At 36.0% G+C, this 20,646-nt stretch overlaps 1 protein-coding gene and 1 long non-coding RNA gene across 7 annotated transcripts in view; one reads left to right on the forward strand and one right to left on the reverse strand.

Annotated features, from left to right (window-relative positions):
- Positions 1–17,099, forward strand: part of LOC136035451 (mothers against decapentaplegic homolog 7-like) — a 53,733-nt gene extending 36,634 nt beyond the window's left edge. For 3 of the 4 annotated variants that reach the window (XM_065717268.1, XM_065717266.1, XM_065717267.1), the window contains exons 3-6: positions 5,838–5,954; positions 12,470–12,598; positions 13,951–14,157; positions 16,743–17,099. In XM_065717268.1, coding sequence (XP_065573340.1) covers positions 5,838–5,954; positions 12,470–12,598; positions 13,951–14,157; positions 16,743–17,020 — 731 coding nt within the window. In that variant the 3' untranslated portion in view covers positions 17,021–17,099. The remainder of the gene's footprint in view (positions 1–5,837; positions 5,955–12,469; positions 12,599–13,950; positions 14,158–16,742) is intronic. The other variant, XM_065717269.1, reaches the window with a different exon arrangement.
- Positions 17,100–17,454: 355 nt separating this feature from the next.
- Positions 17,455–20,646, reverse strand: part of LOC136035454 (uncharacterized) — a 136,007-nt gene continuing 132,815 nt past the window's right edge. For all 3 annotated transcript variants that reach the window (XR_010619428.1, XR_010619426.1, XR_010619427.1), the window contains one exon: positions 17,455–17,748. This is a non-coding gene — a long non-coding RNA (uncharacterized LOC136035454). The remainder of the gene's footprint in view (positions 17,749–20,646) is intronic.

Here is a 20,646-nt window from a genome sequence, read left to right on the forward strand (position 1 = left end):
TGTGTTTCGTTTAATTAGCAAGTATTGGATCAGTTTAAGTTAGATTAAGGGCGATGTCCAACTACTTTACCCCACACTTCATGTGCAAATATATTGTCCAAATTACATTATTAGGCCTATATAAACTAAAGGTTATAATTCCTTAGTATTAACCCGACTTGATTTCTTTGGCATGTTTTGTTTAAAATGCGATCAATTTGCTACTCATGTTGGGTTCGCATCTACAAAAAATATAATGCCAATGACACGTTCTCGCCAGTTTGTTTGGAATTTCAGTGTGAGTAGGCCTATAATTAAAGAATAATCACTAATCTAATAATAACAATAGTAATCACTGTTGTTATATTTCTATTTGTTTAAAGAATGGAAATGATAAAATATCGTCAAAGAATATCGTCATATTACAGGTAATTATTTGGTAAAAATAAAACACAAACACACACACACACTCAAACACTGTTTTCCTAGTTTAGCAATTAAAATAAACAAGCACCTGAACAAGGTCTTGACCTTACTCATCCCTCCAATCACCTAGGACAAAACAGTTTAATCAATCCATCAACCATCAACAACCTGATTTACGCTCGTTTTATAAAATGAGTCGATATGGAAATAAGAGTGGAACTTTTTTTCTGTTAATTTGCTTACACCTATTGACAAATTTGGTTTACGCTCATTTCGTTCTTCAAGTTACATTTTGTTCTTCACTTCACATTTATTGTTCAGTTTTTATTCAAAAGTGCCTTAGTGCCTTGGCAAATCTTAGTTATCTCTCTGTACCCAGAATGCCATCAATATTTGGCTGTCATATCCCAAAATAGCTTTTCTACATTTTCAAATTTTATAGTGAAGAGCCTCGACAATTTTGCTTGAAGGCCCGACTTGCCTTACTTAGAAAAAAGTATATAGTAATTTCCTATCAGTTTTTCATGCTGATTCGCTTCGGGCTATCTGTTTCACAAAATTTCGACCAGATTGTCTAGAAAATAGACTATTCTGAATATCCCAAAACTGTGTTTATGTGGCAGGTGGGGGGGTTTAACCTTTAGTTTCATCTCATTTGCAATAATGTATTTATACTAGCCAGGTAATGTGATTGCTAAGGGCAGAATTAATCCCCTATTATTATACATTTACTTTTGGTTAAATATCATTTACTATTTTTCCTGTTGAAGGGGCTTTTTTTGTATTAAACATCGCAACATATACTCACCAGAGTCACGTACGTGGGAGATTGAGGGGCGGGATTTCCCAGAAATAGTATTTTCAAAACGAGTCCTCCTCTAAAATATGACCATCACTTAATTCGAACAAATTCCCCAGTTCCCATATTAGGGTTAATGGAAAAATGTTAGTACTGTAGGCTTACATCTAGCACGATTTTTCCCCACGGAATTTACTTTTGATGGCAAGGCTGCTGACGTACGTCAAGTGCGTACATCAGTACGTAAATATAAAAGGCTTGGGCACTTGCGTGTTATAACGACCACAATTTGTTTTTTTCTGTAATGATCCCGGGTTTCCTGTGTCCACTCGGAGATAATCAGCTTAGCCTGAGCGAGATAAACGGTATCTATGCAGGTATATTTTAATTAAATATTTAAAATATAGAGGTGGTTAGGCTAGGTATTTAATATAATGCTTGTTTCGATTATATGAATATCATATAATGATTGTTTCTTGTTTTTATGGCACTTGATATTAACCAAGTGACATATAGCAATCGCCAATTCTGTCGGTCTGTCGGTCCCGGTTTTGCTACTTTAGGCACTTCCAGGTAAGCTAGGACGATGAAATTTGGCAGGCGTATCAGGGACATGACCAGCTTTAATTAGAAATAGTCGTTTTCCCAATTTGACTATCTGGGGGGGGGGAGTGGGGGCCCGGTTAATTCGTAATAAATAGAAAAAACGAAGTATTTTTAACTTATGAGCAGGTGATGGGATCTTAATGAAATTTGATGTTTGGAATGATATTGTGTCTCAGAGCTCTTATTTTAAATCCCGACCGGATCTGATGACATTGGGAGGAGTTGGAGGGGGGAAACCTAAAATCTTGGAAAACACTTAGAGTGGAGGGATCGGGATGAAACTTGATGGGAAAAAATAAGCATAAGTTCCAGATACATTACTGACATAATCGGAACGGATCCGCTCTCTTTGGGGTAGTTGGGGGGGGGGGGGGGGTAATTCTGAAAAATTAGGAAAAATGAGGTATTTTTAACTTACGAACGGGTGATCGGATCTCAATGAAATTTCATATTTAGAAGGATATCGTGTCTTAGAGCTCTTATTTTAAAGCTTGACCGGATCTGGGGAAAATGGGGGGGGGAGTTGGGAGGGGGAAACCTAAAACTTGGAAAACACTTAGAGTGGAGGGATCGGGATGAAACTTGGTGGGAAAAATAAACACAAGTCTTAGATACATGATTGACATAAAAGGAACGGATCCGCTCTCTTTGGGGTAGTTGGGGGGGGGGGTTATTTCTGAAAAATTAGAAAAAATGAGGTATTTTTAACTTACGAACGAGTGATCGGATCTCAATGAAATTTGGTATTTAGAAGGATATCGTGGCTCAGAGCTCTTATTTTAAACTCGACCGGATCTGGTGACATTGGGGGGGGGGGTTGGGAGGGGGAAACCTAAAACTTGGAAAACACTTAGAGTGGAGGGATCGGGATTAAACTTGGTGGGAAAAATAAGCACAAGTCTTGGATACATGATTGACATAAACGGAACGGATCCGCTCTCTTTGGGGTAGTTGGGGGAGGGGTTAATTCTGAAAAATTAGAAAAAATGAGGTATTTTTAACTTACGAACGGGGGATCGGATCTCAATGAAATTTGATATTTAGAAGGATATCGTGTCTCAAAGCAATTATTTTAAATCCTGACCTGATCTGGTGACATTGGGGGAAGTTTGGGGTGGGGGAACCTAAAATCATGGAAAACGCTTAGATTGGAGGGATCGGGATGAAACTTGGTGGGGGAAATATTCAGAAGTCTTACATACCTGATTTACATAATTGGAACGGATCCGCTCTATTGGGGGGGGGGGTTAATTCTGAAAAATAAGAAAAAATGACGTATTTTAACTTACGAAGAAGTGATCGGATCTTCATGAAACTTCATATTTAGAAGGACCTCGTAACTCAGATCTCTTATTTTAAATCTTAACCGGATCAAACGTAATTGGGGGGGACCGGAAATCTTAGAAAATACTTAAAGCGGTGAGATCAGGATGAAACTGGATGGGAAGAATAGAAACCTGTCTAAGATACGTGACTGACATAACCGGACCGGATCTGCTCTCATTGGTGGAATTGGGGGGGGGTATTTTGAAAATTGAGGTATTTGTAACTTACGAAAGGGTGACCAGATCTTAATGAAATTTGATATTTTGAAGGATCTTGTGCTTTAAAGTTCTAATTTTAAATTCCGACTAGATCCTGTGACATTGGGGGGAGTTGGAGGGGGAAACCGGAATTTTTGGAAAACGTGAAAATTGGGGTATTTTTATCTTACGAATAGATGCTCGGATCTTAATGAAATTTGATTTTTAGAAGGAATTCATGTCTCAGAGCTCTTATTTCAAATCCCGACCAGATCTTTTGACATTGGGGGGAATTGGAGGTGGAAATCTTGGAAAAACACTTGGGGTGGAGGAATCGGGATGAAGCTTGGTGGATAGAATAAACAAATGTCTTTGATACGTGATTGACAGAATCGTACTGGATTCGCTCTCTTTGGGAGAGTTGGGGGGAGGGATTCAGTAATTTGGCGAGCTTGGTGCTTCTGGACGTGCTAGGACGATGAAAATTGGTAGGCGTGTCAGGGAGCTGCACAATTTGACTTGATAAAGTCGTTTTCCCAGATTCGACCATCTGGGGGGCTAAAGGGAGAGGAAAAATTAGAAAAAATTAGGTATTTATAACTTACGAGTGGGTGATAGGATCTTAATGAATTTTGATATTTAGAAGGACATCGTGACTCAGAGCTCTTATTTTAAATCCTGACCGGCATTAAGCCTCTTATTTTCCTTTTTAAATCAATCTATCGATTCATAGAATTTTGTTAGGGCTCATACCATATGATCTCTTGGCTCTTAGCTCTTCTCGCCTCGTCACAAGTGCCATATGAGCTCTTAGCTCTTGTTATATATATGTATTTATTAGGTGGACTCAACTTTTTATGGCACTTGGTATTTACCAAGTAACATATAACGATCGCAAATTCTGTAGGTCTGTCGGTCCCGGTTTTGCTAGTTTAGACACTTCCAGATAAGCTAGGACGATCAAATTTGGCAGGCGTATCAGGGACCAGACTAGATTAAATTATAAATAGTCGTTTCCCCGATTCGACTATCTGGGGGGGGGGGGGGGTTAATTCGGAAAATTAGAAAAAATGAGGTATTTTTAACTTACGAACGGGTGATCAGATCTTAATGAAATTTGATATTTAGAAGGATGTCGTGTCTCAGAGCTCTTATTTTAAATCCCGACCGGATCCGGTGACATTGGGGGGAGTTGGAGGGCGAAACCTGAAATCTTGGAAAACGCTTAGAATGGAGGAATCGGGATGAAACTTGTTGGGAAAATAAGCAGAAGTCCTAGGTACGTGACTGACATAACAGGAACGGATCCGCTCTCTTTGGGGGAGTTGGGGGGAGGGTTAATTTTGAAAAATTAAAAAATATGAGGTATTTCTAAGTTACGAAGGAGTGATTGGATCTTAATGAAATTTCATATTTAGAAGGACCTCGTAACTCAGATCTCTTATTTTAAATCCCGACCGGATCCAGTACCATTGCGGGGAGTTGGGGGGACCGGAAATCTTGGAAAAGGCTTAGAGTGGAGAGATCATGATGAAACTTGGTGGTAAGAATAAGCCGAAGTCCAAGATACGTGACTGACATAACCGGGCCGGATCCACTCTCTTTGAGGGGAGTTGGGGGGGGGGGGGGTAGTTCGGAAAAATTAGAAAAAATGAGGTATCTTTAACTTACGAACGGGTAATCAGATCTTAAGGGAATTTGATATTTAGATGGATCTTCTGCTTCAGAGCTGTTGTTTTAAATCCCAACCAAATCCGGTGACTTTGGGACAGTTGGAAGGGGAAACTGGAAATCTTGGAAAGCGTGAAAATTGAGGTATCTTTATCTTTCGAATGGGTGAAGTTTTGAATGGGTGTTTCGAAGGTGTGTCAGGAACCTGCACAAATTGACTTGATAAAGTCGTTTTCCCCAATTTGACCATCTGGGGGGCTGAAGGGAGAGGAAAAAGTAGAAAAAATTATGTATTTTTAACTTACGAGTGCCTGATCGGATCTGAATAAAATTTAATTTTTAGAAGGACCTTGTGTCTCAGAGCTCTTATTTTAAATCCCGACCGGCATTTAGCCTCTGATTTTCCTTTTAAATCAGTCTATCGATTCTTAGAATTTTGCTAGAGCTCGTGCCATATGAGCTCTTGGCTTTTCCGACCTCGTCATAAGTGCCATATGAGCGCCTAGCTCTTGTTTGAATTATATTTATTTTTTATTTTATATAATTCATTTGAGGGTCTTTATCATCTACACGAGCCATTTATATATTTGGCGTAGTTTGTCTGTATTACCGAACTTTAATTTTTATGTATTTAATGTGTATTCTAGGAAATATCCTCAAGTTAATGGTAGATAATTAAAAAACTTCGGCATTCATGTTGATTTGGGTTTGAGAATAGTTTCACCCCTAAATCTTGGTTACTTGAAAACAATTATTGAACTTACCATGGTAACTTACTAATGCTTAATGTTTTTGAAAACCCATAATTAATAGTAATTATTTGTATTTTTCAGGTTATTCCTACTTATCGAGCTTGAGCGAAGCATCACGAAAAAAGGATTGTTCTCCCAGTGCGTCCCCTACTTGTCCGCTTAATTCCATATCGCAATCCATTTACGACCATCTAAAAGGTTTTTCATTTTTTTTAACTCTTTTTTCTTTTCTTCCCCTGTTTTCCAATTGGAACCGGAAAATAGTTGGAACTTAACATGTTTTTTTCTCCCCTAAGATCTTGATATATGTTTGTCTATGGGAGAAATTATATATTTTTATTATTCAGCTAAGATGGAAACTATGAGTGATGGCATTCATGTCCTGCTGGACATGGCTCAATGACATTGTCATAGACACCAAAAGATAAGTTAAGGATGGGACCGTGGGTTGAAGGTATAAGTTGACATCTTAAATTTTGATTAATGTAGTACAGGAGAGCAATTTCGTCTTGTTCTTGATGGTTATCCATGGTAGCTATTTGTTCGTAAATTTTGTCGTTTTTTCTTTAAATATCCGATATGTATTTTTGATTATGTTTCTCTTATCTTGGTGATGGTGCATGCTTTGGGACTATAAGAAGCAGTTGTGCACATATGTATTTGATTAACGGCGCATCTTCATTATTAAGGGCCTTTGAATCCACATTTTCTTGTTATGTATTGTTTTTATTTTGATGTCTGCCACGCCATCTTAAAACTCATCTTGAATTTTGGCTAGCTCAACTAGTTAGATGGCGTTGCAAAATTCATGAGAATAACTTGTTTTTAAATTTTCGGGAATGCAGCGATTTCCCAGGATTATTCTGTTGAAAATATCTAGTTTATTTCTGCGAAACCTTAATAAAGTAAAATCACAAGAAAAATGTATATATGCTTCAGATATTACTTAGCCAATGTTGATGATGCAAATTCGCGAAAACGCATGGGGCGTTTTCTGCGTTTTCTTTTTTGGGGCAAAATCTAAGTATTTTCTGTTTACAAGATGTTTCATATGTCTGTATTTTTGATTTTGCTGCATTGACTGCTTCTTTCTTGCTGATTGGTTATAAATCTTTGAATAATTTTTTGGTTTCTAATTGCCTTCAAATGGCTCACAGAACTGATCTGTCTTGGTAAATCTACTCTGGCCTTACTCTAATTAGCCATGGCTCTTAAGTCTTCTTTCATCACTTCCACAAGTTGATAATTCAAATTATCGCGAGGCGGATGCACATAAAAAATTCACTTCTTATTTTATATTTCATTGTCTGAGTACTTAAATTAAGAGTTTAAGATAGTGTAATTGTAGAAGGGGCTCACTCAAAGTTTTATTTACATGCCAGAGTGCCATCTAGTTATTCTCACTGGTATGATACTAAGATCCTCTGCCGGAGATGAAAAATGAACGAATTTGCCAATAATCGGCTATTGTCTCAATTTAAAACATATGATAATTTTCTGAGTTGTTGACAGAAAGTACAGGGCATTGCTTTCTTTGCGAATAATCTACCTTTCTAAATTTGTCAATTTGCAAGGAGTAACGTTACTACTACTACTAATAACTCACCACAGCACTAAGCCGCCTGAGGCCAACAAAGCTACGCACGCTCTTCCTCCAACCCAATCTATTCAAGCCCTCCCTCTTTACACCCTCCCAGGAAGCTCCTTAAATCTTTATGTATGACATCCTCCCATCCCAGACAAGGACGACCTGCTTTCCGTTTAGCATTACTTCTAACATTACTTCTGCCGAAAAGGCATAGAAAGCGCATTTTGCTAGGCTAAAAAGTGTTCGTTATGTTTATGCATCTGTCAGCTCTAAAAAACAATATTAGGGAAAAATTAGCTGAAAAACATATTAGGAAAAATGAAATGCCACAGGTTATCCAAATAGCAATAAGTAAAATATCCTCTGTTATAGAACAGGAGACCATAGAAGCTTGGGAGGGGACCTATTTGATTTGAAATCGAAATTATAGCTCTTTGTAAGGGTCAAATATGGTCAGATGGCAGACATCTCCTCTTCCACATCTTTTTAGCCTCCGTGGATCTTCATAGCCCCCTTGACTTCGAATCAAAATTTTCGTATCTCAACCTCATTCTGGATATTTGAAATGTTCAAAAATATGTATCTACAGGAAACCTGCAACACAGTTCAAGGGGTAGGGGCCCCAAAGTATGCGAAGAAGCTAGGACATACATAGACATGTACTTTTTCAGAAAAGATGAGTATACTGCACATTGTTAGAGCCGAAATTATGCAAGGAACTTAACACTGCATGATTGGAGGGAAAAAAGGGGACTGTGAAAACTTGATGTAAACACAAAACAAGTTCTGACATGGTGAGAAAACGAGGTAAATTCTATGGATTGAAATATTAGTTCATTTAGGGTCTTCAATGATTTTCCAACTCTTAGAATATAAAGCAGAACTCCACTCACGTTGCAAGGAAGTTGCAACTCATATTGCGCTCATATGCCATCCACAGTCCAATAGCTCTGGCCCTCTTTAACAAAGACTTATGCGAGCTTTGGGGTAATTTCACACTGATTTACAACATGTAACTTTGAATACTGGTAGAAATATGTTTTTGATTTTTAATAGTATTTTGCACAAGGAAGCTTGAAATTATTTCTGTTGGCTGTCATCTTTGCTATAGCAAGAGCATAAAGTTACATTTGGGAAAAAGTGTAATTGATTAAAAAGTGCAATTACACATTCTTTAACATTCGAAGAGGTTTATAGACCAATGTAATAAAGCTAGATGTTACAATTGTTCATTTTGTGCTTCGGGGCTTGGTCTGTTGAGTCACTCCTGTAAGCTTGTTTGAAATAGTCTGCTTAAGGGGAAACGAGCTTCCCCTTTGGTGACTCATATTCGTTCAGAATATCTTCCTGATTTCCTGCAGAAGCTGGTTTCTTCCGTTACTTGAACTTGTCTTAATTTTCTGTTTGGTTTTGGTTTATTTGGGTATCTTTTGTCAAATTCGGTTGTTTTTATGTTTCGTTTTTCAATTCATATTAATTTCTGTTTGTTTTAAGTTTGACTCATCAAATGACTTTATTTCTTCTCGTTCTAAATTTTAATGTCACTTTTTGCTTGTCTTGAGAAATTTCCTTTTTTCGAGTATGTAGTTTTAAATAAAATGATTTAAAGACAGGAGTGGATCAACGTTTGATTCGAGTTTAGGAGCTTTCTTGATCATGGGTGCCCTCTTAGGGACAACCGAGTAAAGACCGTACCCTAGCCCAAAGTAACCAAAAATTTCGAAAGGCGTTAAAAAAATGTCAAGTGAGGAAGAATCGCCATTCGAAGCTGATTTAGGAATGGCAATTTTGATGGCATAAGTTTAGCGAAAAAGTAAATTTATGGGAACTTCAAAAAATAGCGTGAAATCCCATAAAAATTTATGTCATATCGATATGAAAATTGCACCGTCGAATCTCCATAACAAAAAGCCTCATTTAGTAGAACTACAGTCCTCCCTTCTGAATAATAAAGAAAATCACTTTCTCATAGGAAGCAGTGACCTGTCTCTTTTGTATTCTCCCGCTTCTCTGTTTTCTTTAGTCACCACTAGGGGGGGGGGGTACTGAAACTTCATAGATAGGCGTTTAAGGGCCTATATAAAAGGAAATCATTATGTATATTGCCTTTTGTAATTAAATAAAAAGAGTGTCAAAATTAAATGCAATTTTTTTTTTACAAAAGCTACATCTTCAAATAGAAGATGATATGGCACACGTATCTTTTGACAAAGTTGTGATGTCATGCTTGGTCGATTCTGTTGCCTGATTCCCTGATTACTTTAAAAAGTGACTTGGGTAAAAGTAGTGACAACGTGGTTCGTTCTTTATTAGGTTCTAACTAGACATATCCCCTAAACTGCTGGAGAGATGACAAAAAAAAACAACAAACTATTAAAAAGGCGAATAAAGGGTATCATTGGTTCTTGCATCTGAGGCTCTGGTTTCTCATCAGCCCGTGAAAGATTGGCCGCTGAACCATATCACGCACACTCTCAGGAATCATATTACTCACAGTGGACAGAGCTTTTCGTGAAGTTGAACGAGGACGAGCAGTTTTCATCTTATGTCTTTTAAATTGACCCCGGTCTCTAAATAACTTTTCATGCTACATTCATATCCAATTTTCAGACCCTGTTACAATTAGGATATTTTTTTTGGACTCGATCAAATTTTATTGGAAGTATTTTTGCTCTAGCTGATTGCATTCTCAAAAACACATATTTTAATTCAAGGAAATATAAAGTTTATGACGCTAGGTTAAATTTTCTAAACTTTCTCCCCTCCTCACTTATATTACAGGTCAACAAACCTGCCGAACACTTATATAAGCTAGCAAAGCAATCGGTAAAGTGTAGAATGTGCCAAAATTTTGTTCACAGGGTGTTTTGTCGATAACTGGAGCAGCCTGTAACACGATCCGGTGACTGCACCCGCTAATGCGTCTTTGAAGTCGAAGCTTGACAAAGAGGAAAACTGTGAGCCATGGAAGTGTGAGTGGGATAGTCTGTTGCCCTAAGATTCCAACTAGGACCAGATCCCCATGAGAGCACTTTTCCCGGAGGTTGATGCCGCTTGTCAAACTCAACCATCTTGCACACTATCCAAATTTGCTTGTTGTAGGGCGATATCAGCTTTAATCGCCTGAGAATGGTTTCTCAAGGACATACCTACCATATAGTCATCGTTATCGAGTGGGCTTAAATTGCATCAACGGCAGATCACAATCAATTTCTAGTGTGCTTGTGTTTTTAATGAAATCTCAAATATTCTCATAATTAGTACAGTGCCAATAAAAATCTTTGGAAATTATGAAGGATCCGAGTAGTTCAATAGATGATAGTTGACTACTAGTGTCCTGCTACGATCACCAGTAAATTCAAGAATACATCCGGAAGATCAAAATTATTTTCTAAGATGCTAACACGATTAATTACTATGGTAAAAGAAAACAACAACACAACAACAAAATAAATTAACAGTCCTGGTACAATCACAAGCAAACTAACAAAAATAAAGGAAAAATCCAACTAACTATATAAATGTACTCATGTGCATTTATTAGCCTCCCCCTCCTAATCTAAATTGTTTAGTGAATTTCCCCATACGTCAATCAAAATTTTCAGATAGTTAAACCAGGTCCCTTCTTCTGTGAAACTATTTATCGTCGAAACTTTTTGTTCGCAAATCTGAAGAGACTATCCTCAAAAATCACTCAAGTCCAACCTGAAAATCGGGTTTTGAGTTTTAATGTCAATTTAAAATGCGATTTTTCATTGATTTAATTACTTGTTAGATATACCTTTGCTTTCACAGCATAGTGTCTCTTGCCTCATCCCAAATTACAACTTGATTTTCAAGAATGTTCAAAATTTTCCTTACATATAAACTTGAGACATGAATAGGATCCACCGTAATGCTGCCCTTATCCCTATTACTAATTAGATTAAGCAGTAACATTGCAGCTACCGACTTTTTTTGGGGGTGGGGGTGGGGGTAGATAAAAAAATTAATTCCTTTGTTTAAGAACCATGAAGGTGAATGTGCCTTTGGTACCCCTCTTTCCGGTGTGAAGATTGTGGGCTTCCTCTCGCCCTCCTAATTCTGGAACCGTGACAGGATTGTCATATACGTACCAGACACATATTTTCCTAGGTAATAGTAAAGTATAATCAACTATTTAAATAAAATGACATGTATATAAATGGTTTCCTTAATGTTTAAATGCTCGTCTTTTCCTTTCATGCTTCACATATCTCTACTTCCTTAAACACAATGTAATAAAGTGTTGAGCAAGAATGTTGGCCAACTGATCTGTTGTCTCTATCCGTCAAATTCGTGCAAGTAAACTATCGTTGATTTAAATTTGATTCAATGTCAATCGCTACATTCTTTTTAATTTGTAAATTTAGTTGAAAAAGAAGAAAGGAGCTATTCTGGCTTAAAATGTGTCATTTTTTTAAGGGTGGATGTTCATTTTAGATGAAAAGTATACTGATGTCACGAAATACTTAAAAATGTTTGAAATACTAAAAATGACACATTTTAATCCATGTACATAATTATGCAAGTATATATCAATATAAATAGATGCATATATGATCGACTCCTTAGCCGATGGTTGACTGAGAGATAAGTTTATTTTCAGCACATCCATTGCTCGAAGGCTACATATCTCTAATCAAAATTCAGTGGGGTCGAAATGATACTCTTGGCGAGAGATCCCTTCATAAATTTAGTAAAGTCATGAGGGGAATAAGACCAACAAAATCCCAGGGGATCCTGATTTATGGCGTCTAAGACTTCTCCAGTCTCTTGACCATCCTGTCTGGCTTTAGGGAAATATACTTGAATAAAATACATTTTTCCTTATAGAAACAGAAGATGCTTAAAAATAATTTTTCCTGTTTTATTGAATGTCAAATGGTTTCGATTTGTTTTTCTCTATAGAATCACACTTTGATTATTACAAACTAACTTTTTTCTTTATTCGAGGGAAATACGTTGCTATATACGTAATTAAGAATATTTAATGGGGGTCATTTGGGCCCTCTAGGGGGTTTAATACCTCTTTGTTTTTCTTTTTACCCTATAAGCCGTTAAAACAGCGTCTGTACCAAATTAAAGTTTCGTTTCTTTCTTTCAGGTCGTCTGTCGAATTCATCTCCTTCATCTTATTCCAGTTTTGGTTTGGATGCAGTTGAAAATGTACCTGAAGTTTCATCAGTTGCCACTTGTGGCACGAACGAAATATCTGCCGCAGCCTGCCACCGAGGTATGCTGTAAAATGGTGCTAGAACGTGACTCAATGTTGACGAGATCACATCCTTTGAAAGGCCAGGAACTTACCAGTTGTAATAATAGATAGATAAATTCTTTATTGGCCCTCATGGATATACGTATATAATCATATGTATATATACAAAAAAAAACTCACTTCACAATTTTTAAATTTCTACTTTTATTTTGTTTCTAAGCATCGTCCCATTTTTTCCTGGCCAATCGTATGCGTTAATTTTTGGTGTAACGGTGATCGATTGTAACTCTACCTCTTTATTCCTAAATTTCTGTTACTCTTCCACCCACCCCTCCTCCCCTCCTCACCTTTCCTCTCTCTTGGCTGGATATGCTTATGTAGATAATCAAGATACTGAAAATATAAATTGCAAAAATAAAAGCTTGTTTCTCCTCCTAGAAAATAATAAAAACAAGTTTTGATTGGGTCTGTTCAATTATAGTACGTTAAACCTTAGTCTTTATCAGGGAATCAGCTAATCTTTACAGTTTTTTCACTTACATTCCCTTTCTTAGTTCTTTTATTAATGGTATCACTAAGATCTGAATTAAAGAAAGAATTATACCTTTTCTGTGTTTTTTTTTGTTCCATTTTAGCCCCCGGAACACCTTAGAGCATTCTAAAATCCAGTTGCTAGGCAGGTGTTAAACTACAAAATAAACTACTAGGCTGGTATATTTTAATTAAATATTTAATATATAGAGTTGGTTAGGTTAGATATTTACTATAATGTGTTCTGGGCGGCCTGCTTTCCGTAATTCTCGTTATATTTTCCATAATTTTCTTACTAAAGTATTATATTTTTATCGTATTTTGATATATTTCATTAAGAAATGAAACCTAACTTCACTTCTTGAGTGTGGTCCCTGTACTTAACAAGGGCCCAATGAGATTTAAATCTACGATTAGAAATGTACATATGATTTTTGAATGTTGATTAAATCCGCTAAATTTTGGCTAATTCACTTTTGAAGTTTCAGTAATGGTTTAATGAAAAAGCTTGATTTTACGGTTTATTGATAATTGAATGAATACGGCATAAGGAACTAAAACTAAATAGAACTTAAAAAAAAAACAAAAAACTAAGGCAGCTGATTATTAAAATAATTAATGTAGAACCTTACTTTGAATATTTCTATGAGTAATTTGAATATTTTTGAAGACCTTGTTTTGAAGATTTTAGGTTGTTCTTGTTACTGTGGGAAACTTGGAAGCCCCAACAGAAATACATAAAAAATGTAAGTAGTTTCATACGACTGAGAGTGAATATCCTCCTATTTCCACTTTATTTCTGTTTTATTCAGGCCTTTAATGCGACCTTTTCATTTCAGATCCCGGTCATTGGGCTACATTAGCCTATTGGGAAGGTTCAGTCAGAGTCGGTCACCTCTGCCCTGTATCTAGTCCTACCTTGTGTATAACCGCCGCTCCGTTTGAACTAACTCCTCCTGAAGCCCCAACATTGAGTCTCTTTAGCTTAACCAAAGATAATTATAGCACCGAAAAATCCGTGAAAGCTATGGGTAAAATTGGACCTGGTAAGGTTCTGTTTTATTATTTATATTAAAATGTAATGTAAATATGCTAAACTTAATAAGGCCTTTTTGGAGAAGATTTAGAGATTGGAAAAAATCTATCGGGAATGTTTGTTTCAATCAAAATATGAAATGTTCTATTTTTTTTTAGCAAATGCATATTCGATTCTAAAACTTTCCCGAATCTATTTTGTAGAGTAATAGCGTTAGAACGATTCGTAGAACTAAAAAATAAACTTGATAATGCAAATTGGTAGCTTTATAGAAAACCTTTACTTTTGATTTAATACAAGATAAAATTTATTTGAAAACGACTATCGAATGCAAAACAGGCCAAATTTTTGTCTTTTGTCAATTAAAAAGAACAAAAAAAGATTATCACTGACGTAAATCACTATAAATGACTGGGTAAACAATGCAATAAAAAAATACAAATATATAAAATATTTACACAGATTCGAAAGAGAGACTCAAAAGGTCAGTCGAAGAAAACCGATAGGAAGACAAAAAAACCTGCAGAGTATATGAAAATTACCAAACTAAAACAATCGTCAAAGATAAATCAACTAAAAATAAGGAAGCCTATGCTTTTAAAAGTTGAGTAGACACCAACTAAATTGGCATTAAACAGTAATCCTGAAAATAAAAGACGGAATTGAGCTCCTCATATACTTTTCGGTTCAACGGTAAATTGGAGTGATTATAGGGAGTTATTTGCCTTTCCCGCTTAGGGGGTATCTCCTGATTGGGTTACGTCTGGGAGGAAATAGTTCGCGGGTGCAGGAATTAATTATAGCCTTTCGATTAAAGCTGATGCAAAGAGCTTTATGTTTATTATTAAGGGTGACCAAACTTGTCTTCTTTAAAAGATGAGTGCTGGGCATTAGTGTTTTAACGGTGTTTAAAGATAATTAAAAAGACACGTATCCAGATAGAGCCCGAACAAATGAGTTAAATGCAAATAATATGATTTACTGGGTGTGAAAATCATGAAAAATCCTTATTTTGAGGTAGGGATATGTTGGCCAGTTTATTAGTGTTGTCAACGTGGATGTTTAACTTAAGCTTGGACGACAAGGTAACTCGTTGCCGACTTACGTAACTATTTTAAGAAATAAAAGTGACCCCGACATAGTTCTTTGGGAAATTCCACGGTAAGTAGGACGAAATCAGGGAAATGTATTTTTGTATTTTACCGCTAACGATCCCTTCGAGAAGAATGACGTGGCGATATTTGCTAATAGAGGGTTGAGTTCACAGTACTTCAATAGTAAGTGAATTAGGATTTGAAAGTCGACCAAGTCAAAGGCTTTTTGGAGACTAATTAAGGCAGGATTTAGCTTACCGTTTGGCTTTTTGTTGTTGCTTAAGATGGTCTGTAACGATTGCATGAGGTAATGAGTGGTATAGGCGCAAAAGGTCAAATTGCCATATTGTCTAACGTCAATGCGAAAAATAATTTTGATTTCCTGCCAATCGCGAAGAAAGGATTTCCAGAGTTTTGAAAATTGGGAAAGTATAATGTAGTCTATCTTGGAGACCAAAGGTATGCCTTGGTGCATACCCTTGACAAAACTCAAATTGTTTAATTTCTTTGTGATAAGTATTATTATAGGTTCACTCACGCATGGGGTAGTTCTAGAGCACTTTTCAATCTTTTTTTCCTGGAAAATGGGATTCATTATAAAACCTTAATAAATATTAAAGAGAAGCAATCACTTCATAAATATTATCTGTATTGTAAGATGTTGGAACAATTTTCACGAGAAATTCCAAGAGTCCAATTATTCCAAGAGTCAAAACCATAGAGCCCTGAGTCGATAAGAGGCTAAAAGTAATTTCAGTAATTGTAAACGGTTATCTCCGTCTTAGTAACAGAAGATAAAATTGAACTAACGTATTTCACTGCCTCCAATCGGAGGCAGGATGGAAGTGAGTTTGTAATAGCTCGATGAATTAGTAACACACAATCGGCAGGGATGTTACCTGTGGCAGTCGGGCCATCATTCCTATTCATCACCCTAATTACCATGCTGTCTAATGGAATTCAGCCAAACCTGGCCACCATCTACAGTTGAGGTTTAGGTTGGTCCTGCTAGGTTTCGCCTCTAGCGAGGGGGCTACAGTCCAGAATTTGCTGACAAAATGGGGACAATGTAAATTGAGTGTCTCGTTTTATTTATGGCTAAGTTTTGTCGTCTTATTCTTAAACTAAGTCTTTTACTTTCGTTCCAAGACCTCAGAAAAATTCCTTGGCTGTCAAATTGTTAATTACAACAAATACTTTGTTAATACTGATATATGTGAAATAGTTTTCACTGGATCAGTTTTATCCTCTCATCTTGCACATAAGGCTAGCGTTTGGTCTTGTCTAATTCTATGGCAAATGGCTGACGGGAAACGCCAAAAACAAGCTTTAACTTTGAGACGTTTTTGCATCTGCTGCTTCGCAACTGCGGGTAAAGTTAATGAGACCTTGGTCTGACAGTAGAGACGTGCATGGAAACGGGTCATATAGATTGGGTCATACACGACTTTTATGGGTATTTGTATTTCTAGACTTCAATGACGATGATTTTTTTTTTCAGGTGTAATCCTCTGGTACGAAGGTTCATCTGTGTTCCTTTACAACCGATCCAAATACCCTGTTTTTGTTACCTCTTCGCTGCTAGCTTCTGCTGAGTGGCCAGTTCACAGAATACAACATGGGCATAGTGTAGTGTTATTTGATTACAGAATCTCAGACAAAAGTCAGCATGACTCAGTGACTGTTAGCTTTGTTAAAGGCTGGGGACCAGGATATTCTCGACGATTTGTTACATCCTGCCCCTGCTGGCTTGAAGTGCATCTGGTGCCCGAAAGATAACGATTACATATCCATAAATGTGCATCTTTATTATCCTCTTTTTTGTATGCTAACTCGAAAATAACAAATGTTGCGCCTTTTTTGTGTTATTTACTTCCCTGTGGCATAAGTCCCATAGCAAAAAGGAAGCATAAGTTCCATAGTAAAGGAAGGGGCAATGGAGGTTGTGATGATAATGTGACCTTAAATGAGCTTTCTCCCTCGTCAGTATCCGATATGAACCACATGTCTTATAATTGAGGAATATACCTGTACTGGAGACATTCAATTGGGTAGGCAGACAATACGTCTTTGGATTGTTTAGGAGAACTAACTGTATATGTTCGTATTAGAAAGTGCATGTCAAACTATGACACAATAATAGTAAAATTAGAAAATGAGGAAATGAGGAAAGGAAAAAAAAATCTGATAGTCGAAAAACTAAAATTCAGAAAACATTTCCTTTATTTGGTACCAGTACAAGCATCCACTTGAATGATAACATTCTTTTACATTATGATCAAGTATAAAGGAAATATGGCCAAAAACTAACATAATATCCTCAGAACACTAGAAGGTAGGTTAATGATTAATAAGCACACATTTCAGACAAAAGCAATGTATAGCTCCTATGCAAAAAGATTATTCCATATAGTTTGCTATCAATCAAGCTTCTTGGAGAGATACAGTTCGACTGTAAGGTCCAGGCTCTTGGATCGTTTACTCTTGGCTAGTGGCGCCTCTGTTTCCTACAGTTGAAATATAATAAAATTGTGTCATTTTAAAATTAATAGAAATAAATGGAATAAAGCCATTTCAAAGAAAAATAAAGTAAAATATTAAAACTTAGAACGATTTAAAATAAACTCATCAATCAATTCAAGCTTAAAATGAAGAGGAATTACTGTGGATAATACATACGAACAGAATCTAATTGAACCTAAAACAAATTGAAATCAAAATGAGTAATCAAGTAAAACTTAAAGTGAACACGAATTGCCACAAATAGGAGTGGGGCGACCCCTCTTTGGAACCACTTAAGGGCCTGAGCAGTAGTTCTCAACCGATTTTGGGCCATGTCCCACTTAGGAATTTCTAAAATCCTGATGTCCGCTCTCATAATATTCAAATTTTGTTATTCAGAATTTTACGTGTATTCACCTGATGGAAGCTTAAAAGGCAATTAATTTGGTATTTTTTTTTTCCGGTTCTCCTCTAGGCATATTTTATACTAATGAAAAATATTGTTTGCATAAAATACCTTTTATACAATTCATGACATTATTGCAATGCTATCATATATCCTTTTTGCTTTTTAAATGAATATGACATCATTCACATGAAAAATATTTTATTTTTTTTCATAATTAAGGCTCTGAAGTAGTCAGCCAAAGGGTGCACGTCCTGCCTATAGCACACCAAAATATTGTCACACCCCACCGATAGGGCCTGCACTCCACGTTCGGATTAACAGGACTAGAGTATCCTTGGTATTTCGTTGGAAACGATGTGAATATCGAAAAGTGTTTTTTATTTGTCATAACATCAGCAAAAACACCAAATAAAATTTTCACAGGAAAGAACAAACGATTTTTTGGAATAAATGTAGTTGTGACTTTCGATTCAATTTTACTATTTAAAAAAAAACACATTTTTTGTCACTATTTTTCGTATGTGAATAGGTAAACCTGAAAGTTAGACAGGTGTGCAGAGGTATTTAGACAAGTTTTAACAGTGGTACATGAGGTTCAAATTATCCAAAATAAGTTAAAATTATATATGGTTTTAATTCGTCAAGATTTTTGGTTTGATTAAAATCTAAAAGTAAAAGTATTAGAGTAAAGTGAAACTAATAAGTTAAAGGGAAACTAAAATAAAATACATATAAACTGTACCAAAAGTCTCGCTTTCTTTTGGCTATGCAAAGTGCCAGAATCTTCGACTCTTGTAAAGAAAAAGTAAAATAATGAAAAAGAAGAAAATTAATTAATACAAATAATATCTTCATCCTGGTACTCCCCGATTGGCTTTATGATTTTACCGCAAAGCACTAGATGATTATAGATATTTTTGCTTGAAGAAGATGTTTTTTGTCTTATCAATCTCCCATACTCTTTGCCATAGAGGTACAATTATGAAATTACTTCTGGTAGCTCGTTCAGAAACGGATCCAAACTGTTAAAGAGGGGTAAGGGCTGTTGTCTTCTTTAATGCAGGTATAAACTACGAAATCTGGTAATATCACATTTCAACAGTAAATAGGACAATTCCGCTATCATCAGCTTGTGTAGCGAATAACGTTGATTTTTCAAGAGTATATCTTTTTTCTTTTCGTTATTCTTAGACAACGCTGGTATTTCTAAGAAACTGTCGTCCATAACTGCACAGAGGCATCCATATAGGGGAGAAGCATATAATTCAGCTTTTAACCCCGAATAATCACTATCTTTTTATGTACTCCTATAAATGATCACAGAAATCTTATAGTTTGCATATAATTTGCCTGTTTTATACCGTTTTATGGTACACCCTCCAAAACTGCATTCCCTTTCTCAAAAGAAATTTCTGCTTATAGGGTTGATGAAGCCCTGTACGCATTTTTTGTTTTGTTCTGTATTAATATATAACCTACTTATACACCAAAATAATCACTTACTTCTCAAGAAAAAATCTTCTTGAATAAGGTGAATCAAGGGCACTAGATAGATATTTCTAAGGGAACGAATGGGCCTGCAGCGATTTTTCAGGGAGGACAGGTCTGAAAACAGTTCGAAGCATTGTTTTGTTCTGAGTATTGCAAAATTGTTTTACGGGTCCCCATCCTGCCTCCAGAGTGTGAATAAGAGGGCCCTTCCGCAATATCAGTAAAATGATTTAACCTCCTAGAAAGAGTTAAGTATAGTCGCGTAAAACCACACTGAAAAAGGATGAGATTAGACAAGATTAAATTTTTAGGAAATAAGAAACAAGACCATTTTGACTTTAAGGCTGTTGCCATATAAGCAAATTCGTCAATTAGTAAAAAGTATTAAAAAAAAGTTATTAGAGTAAAGAGTGGGTAAGAATAAACATTCATAAAATAAATTCATATATTCATCAATAGATTTTTATTTGCCCCGTGAAAAGCGTAGGAACAGGAGTAGGGATGGGGGAGTCCTTATTATAAAATTCATGGTTATCCCATAGTTCTATGGAATTCTCGTAAAAGTCTCATGTTCTTTGACATTTTGTGAATTCGATTCCCTCTATGAATGTTTTTTTTTTGTGCAAAATATTTTGCACCCAAGACATCCTCAGAAATAATTATTGGGTGCTGAAGGTTTAGCTGTGATAGAGGACCACTTCTTATTTTTAACTAATTACCGTATTTACTTTACGTAATGAGTTTCGTAAAGTAAATAAGTTACATAATGTGTATTTTTCATTAGTTTTACTCAGTGCCAAAGTGTTCCATCAAAAAAAAAAAAAAAAAAAAAAAAAGGAAAAAAAAAGGTAAAACGAACTTTCTAGCTTTTAATGTGGCTGCTTAAATTTAAAGTTAAGACGAAGTGAAACAAGCAGCACACCGCTGCAGTTAAGCTTAGAAATGAGGTTAACAGCGGATTTCGCATTAAATAAGGAGTTAAGCAGGGTTCTGTTGTATCCAC

The sequence above is a fragment of the Artemia franciscana genome, chromosome 14, assembly GCF_032884065.1.
Source record: "Artemia franciscana chromosome 14, ASM3288406v1, whole genome shotgun sequence".
Lineage (NCBI taxonomy): Eukaryota > Metazoa > Arthropoda > Branchiopoda > Anostraca > Artemiidae > Artemia > Artemia franciscana.